General features: G+C 35.2%; 1 protein-coding gene across 2 annotated transcripts; it reads right to left on the reverse strand.

Moving 5' to 3' along the window:
- Positions 1-9: 9 nt before the first annotated feature.
- LOC106082558 (golgin subfamily A member 6-like protein 6) lies at positions 10-5,766 on the reverse strand. 2 transcript variants are annotated; one of them, XM_059369023.1, is made up of 6 exons: positions 5,562-5,766; positions 3,728-3,915; positions 3,378-3,651; positions 1,803-1,938; positions 631-784; positions 10-553 (listed from the first exon to the last, which is right to left on the reverse strand). In XM_059369023.1, exons 1-6 carry the CDS (start codon positions 5,653-5,655, stop codon positions 236-238), a joined length of 1,164 nt encoding a protein of 387 aa, XP_059225006.1. In that variant the 5' UTR covers positions 5,656-5,766; the 3' UTR covers positions 10-235. The 2 variants fall into 2 exon arrangements, with proteins under 2 accessions (XP_059225006.1, XP_013100596.2); XM_013245142.2 differs by having other exon boundaries at positions 10-572; positions 635-784; positions 5,562-5,765.
- Between the last annotated feature and the right edge of the window lie 266 nt (positions 5,767-6,032).

Genomic DNA, 6,032 nt, shown 5'->3' on the forward strand with positions numbered 1-6,032 from the left:
AAAAAATAATATTTTCAAACTTTTTAAAATAGTTTGTGGAAGGTTTTATTTTTTTTCTCACATGCAGAAACAATTTTTCACAGAGCACATTGGTAATTGAAATTAAGTTGACGTTAAACTCTATCGTAGGAAAACAGTCATACGCACACGCATGCCTACTTAGGTTATTTCAAATTTTTAATAGTTCAAATTTAATAGAAGATTGAATATACTGCACAGTACACCTTTAATGGTGTTACTTCTTTTTGCCCTTTTTGCCTTTGCCTTTCTTGGCCTGTTTTCGACTTCTCATTTTGCGATAACGTCTCCAACGTTTCTGTATGGTCCTCGCAGCGCGATTCATCATAAAGAGTAATATTTTCTGCTCCTGTTGACGTTTTTCCTCGTCCTCCTTTGTGCGTACAATTTGCAGATATTCAGCTTCTTCGCTGCTGTAGACCATCATAAAAACATCGAATAGCATCTTTTGTTTCTCATACTCTTCTTGGAGGTTCATATTTTCTATGATTTTATCACCAATGGTTTGGTCAAATTTTTTTATCAAAGTTTGCAGCTGTATCAAGAGTTTATTTCTGGAAACATTATATAAAGAGTTCACTTATTTTCAAAGAAATTGTTTGGAGTTTTTACCAACTTTTTATCTTTTGCAATTTGTTCCTGTTTCAGATTTTCTTTAAGTTGTTTTTCATATAGAGCTCGAATGCGATCAAGTTCCTCTTGTAATTCCTTTTGTTTGCTGGTACTTGTTAAGTGTATTTCTTTTATACAGCGGCTGGACTTAATGCTGAGAAAATAAATTTGAAAAAAATCAAATCAAAGATTCAGTTTTAGGAATAAAGGAATAAAATCTTGATAAAGCTTGTTAATTGCCCCTCGTAAGGGAGTCGAGCTGAATGACTACAAGATTGTTACTTAGAAAGAAGAAATTGTTAGATTGTTTTAATATAATATAAAAGATATCAAACCACTGCACAGTGTTTCAAAATCGAAAATTCTTGGAAATAATTGTAGAAAATTTCGAGCGAATAGAGAAACATAAAACTAAACATAGTAAATTTTGAGGTGTTTACCAATAAGTATGCAAAATTTGGCTATCAGCTGTTCAATGGGTACAACTTATACTAAATTTCCTATGAACATTCCATTAAGGAACAGGGGATACTGCTCTCATATCAATGGGTGCAGTCCGATTAATATTTTAAGCTGAATGATAAGGGGCCTCCTTTTTTATGCCGAGTCTGAACGGCGTGCCGCATAGCGACACCACTTGGTAGAGAAGATTTAACATGGCAGTATACCTCACAAATGTAGCCAGCATTAGTAAGGGGATAATTACCGCTGAAAAATTTTTGATTTTGAGATTTGAACCCAGGCGTTCAGCATCATAGACGGCTAACCTCTGCGCCACGGTATGCTAAACATCGTTAACACGTAGACTATGTAAAATTTCAAAGTATGCATTGATTCACATGACAAGCCAAAAAAAGAACAGAAAATAAATATTCTACAAAACTTTCTATTTAAAGAAAATCTTGATAAAAATATTGGGTTGCCCAAAAAGTAATTGCGGATTTTTCATATAGTCGGCGTTGACAAATTTTTCCACAGCTTGTGACTCTGTAATTGCATTCTTTCTTCTGTCAGTTATCAGCTGTTACTTTTTGCTTGCTTTAGAAAAAAAAGTGTAAAAAAAGTATATTTGATTAAAGTTCATTCTAAGTTTTATTAAAAATGCATTAACTTTCTTTCAAAAAATCCGCAATTACTTTTTGGGCAACCCAATAGCAAAAATATATACTTACATTTCTTGCTTAATTTTCACATTGTTATCATATTTACGAAACGACAAATTCTCTTCGTATTTTTGTGTTACTCCACCCATAGCGGCAAACTTCCATCGTTGGTTAATACGTTGCGACTTTAGCTGACGTTGAATTGCTACATAAGAGAGAATATATAAAAACATAAAGGAAGTGAGGTTAATTTGTTCTACAAAAGCATGGCTTGCAATCACACACCCTAAACCTAACAAGATGGGATAGCTGTGATCACCACACAGGCTGGAGCTTTGAGGTCCGATCCGTATGGTTGTTCATCGCTCTCACGAGAAGCTTACATTTACAAGCAACCAAGCGTGTCCGCAGGTTGCGGATAGTGGAATGCTCCATACGGAGTAGCTGCAATGACAACTGCGGACAATTAGCGATATCGAGCGGAATGGCTTTTGCATAAATGCTGAGTGTCTATGGTGCTCGATAGGACAAGGCGAGTTATTGGCGCTATAGCCACCCTCTTCGCGCGGCGATCGGTCCTTTGAACCCGAACGAGCTTGCTCACCTACAGGAGCATGACGGGGTTTGCCACCTCCTCATGCAAATGTGATTACAACAACAAAAATAACCAACAAGATCTAACACTAGTTTAAACAACACCAAAATTAAACTCATCTGGGATCTTGACTTCTTGTGCCTCTAGAGGGCGCAGTTATTATCCAATTTGGCAGAATTTCTGTACAATTGCTACTCCCATGACATGTCAAATATGGTCTGAATCGAACTATAGCTTGATACAGCTCCCGATTTTGCTTCTTCAGACCCCACTATTTGCAATTCTTATCTGAATGGACTGAAATATTATACAATGACTTCTATTGGGTTGCCCAAAAAGTAATTGCGGATTTTTCATATAGTCGGCGTTGACAAATTTTTTCACAGCTTGTGACTCTGTAATTGCATTCTTTCTTCTGTCAGTTATCAGCTGTTACTTTTAGCTTGCTTTAGAAAAAAGTGTAAAAAAAGTATATTTGATTAAAGTTCATTCTAAGTTTTATTAAAAAGGCACTTACTTTCTTTTAAAAAATCCGCAAATACTTTTTGGACAACCCAATACAATATTTAGCATTCAATTCAATTATGGTCCGAATCAGACTATAACTTGATATAGCTCCATTAGCATAGCAGTTCTTATTCATTATTCTTTGTTTGCCCAAAAAGAGATACCGCGCAAAGAACTCGACAAATGCTATCCATGGTGGAGGGTATACAGGGTGGCTGATGAATATTGCTACAATGATGAATATTGCTACATTTTTTTTTCGGTGTATGGAATACATTTTTCTTTTATTCATGTTAAATTAAATTATTAAATTAATTATTAAATTATTATTAATTAAATTAATTAATTAATTAATTAAATTAATTATTAAATTATTATTATTAAATAGAAAAAAAGTTATTACATTTTTTTTTGGTAGCGGCTTTCATCAGCCACCCTGTATAAGATTCGTCCCGGTCGAATTTAGCACGCTCTTACTTGTTCAATAAAAATTAAGCCTACTCTATACCAATAAATAATACATCAATTAATACAAAACTTACTTTGTATATTCTTTTTCAGTGTTTCATTTTCATGATAGATTTCATGTATCTTCTTCTCCTTGTTAAATTCACTTAAAGCTGATTTCCTTAAGCGTTCTTCGGCTATGTTTTGCAATAGTTGAAATGCCTCAACTAATGATTTATCATTCTCACTCAAGCCATTATCCCAACAATCGGACAGAAATTTCAGTGAATTACAGTTCTCATGAAAAAAGTCTATAATCTTTATTAGACGATAATTCAAATGGGGCGTTTTAGGGTCAGTTTCGGTGTTCTACAGAGAAGAAAAAAATAGAAACATCAGGATCAAGCAAAGTAGTATTTATACATTTTGTGTTCTATCAGCTTACCTTCTCCCTAAGGTACTCCACAATGAGCTTTTTACAATTGTCATAGGCTGTAGGTTCCAAATGTTGCCTTAACTCAAGCGCATTTTCAAAGATATGAGGCAGTATTAGGGAAATCTTTATTTTTTCTATAGATTCGGTCAATATCCTTAAAACACTATTAATCTGAGCCAAACGCTGCAAGGACATCTCTAGAAAAAATTTAATAATTTTGAGTAGGCTACTATTTTATGTAGATGTTGTGTCATTGCAGTGTGTTGTACACTGCGGCGGCAGACCTTGCCGATGAAGGATACCATCGGTACAACCGGCCGCAATGGGATTGTAGGTCACCCAAGTTGGTAGAGTGCTGGGATTATGCGGAGGTCGTGGGTTCGATTCTCACTAGAGGCCTAATATGGGCTAAGATAGTTAGTCTAAGTGGGCCTGTTAGAAAAAACCGCCACTTTAATCTACTATTTTTTCTGTTCTACACTTGCTGTGTTTTATTTTAGTCCTATCCAGTGCAAGATAACAGGTTATAAGAAACGATTAATCATGATTTTAATTATATATCACTTAAAAAAACACAGCAAATGTTATTGCAAATGCAAATTTGCCCATGAACATTCCATTAAGGAACTGGGGCAAACTTCTCACAAATCAATGAGTGCTGTCCGATTCAATTTTAAGCTCAATGATAAGGGACCTCCTTTAGTGCGAACGGCGTGCCGCAGAAGGACATCTCTTTGGGGTGAAGTTTTTACATAGCAAAGTACTTCACAAATGTCGCCAGCATTAGGAGGAGATAACCACCGCTGAAAATTTTTCTGATGTTCCTGCCAGGATTCGAAGCCAGGCGTTCAGCGTCATAGGCGGACATGCTAACCTCTGCGCTGCACTTCACTTGAAAAACAAGTGAAGACATGGATGCAAATTGCAAATTTGCCCATGAACATTCCATTAATGGGCAAATTTACATTTACACATTTCATTAAGCAACTGGGAAAAATTTCTCACATATCAATAAGTGCTGTCCGATTCAAGTCTAAACTTACTGATAAGGGACCTCTTTTTTTATACCCACCACCATAGGATGGAAATATACTAATCTAATCATTCCGTTTGTAACGCCTCGAAATATTGATCTAAGACCCCATGAAGTACATATATACTTGATCCACTCGACATTCTGAGTCGATCTAGCCATGCCCGTACGTCCGTCTGTCGAAATCACGATAGCGGTCGAACGCGTAATGAATCGGTTCAGATTTAGATATACGTCCCGTATATATCTTTCATCCGATATGGCCTCTAAGGTTGTATAAGTCAGAATTTTGGTTCTATCTTTACTTAGCATAAAGTATTTTATATAACGCCCCAGTATGTGCGCAAACTTTAATGAAAATCTGTTCAGATTTTCAAGTAGCTCCCAACCGATATGGAATTTTAAGCCGTAGTACCCACAATTTTGGTCCGGTCAGTTACAAATTTTTGCGTGATGTGTTTCATTTGACTTCCTTACACATGAGCACAATTTCATGAAAATCCAAATCCAAATTTATATATAGCTCCCATATATGCATTTTAGCCCATACATATATGCTTTTAAGAATGGAGTGCTACAATTTAGGTCCTATCGTAAGAAAATCTTGCAAGGTTCTATTGGATATTTCAATAGGTATTCAACATTAAAGTCTGACTAGATTTAGACATGGGTTATATGTAATAAAAGTAGTACTCGGCGGTGTAGTGAATTATACAGTCGACTCCGCCCGACTTTTGCCTTTCTTACTGGTTTTGTTCTTCAGTTATTGTAATAGAAGCAAATGGTTATAAAATTTTCTACAATACGTACCACCAACATCCACAGTTAGATTTTTTTGAAAGGCCTCTTTAGAAGGTTTGCGCTTCATTTCAATATCACTCGATTTTCTAGCGTTGGATAACATATTGTTGGAACTCTTTTTTCTAAATAATAGTGCGATTTGCACAATATATAAAAAAACCAATATGTCACGTATGAAAACCGTTCGGTATCAAAATATAAACAAAAAACTAAAATGGTTGCTATGGTTAAACATTTTTTACAAGGCGTATTTATCTGGTGACAATTGCTTAGTAGAATAGTGTTTATTATTTTATGTATTTTTACATAATAGATTTCCCATAATTATCTCAGTGCAATGCTGAATTTTTCTCCCACTGAAAAATACTGCCTAGTTATTACTATTAAACCAAAGTTTTGACAGTCGAGTTCAAATGACCCGTTATTGTCTGTGTGCATTACATTTGTAATTACTTTGTTGTTGATTACACGAATTGTAGC

The sequence above is a fragment of the Stomoxys calcitrans genome, chromosome 5 (genome assembly GCF_963082655.1).
Source record: "Stomoxys calcitrans chromosome 5, idStoCalc2.1, whole genome shotgun sequence".
NCBI classification, from domain to species: domain Eukaryota; kingdom Metazoa; phylum Arthropoda; class Insecta; order Diptera; family Muscidae; genus Stomoxys; species Stomoxys calcitrans.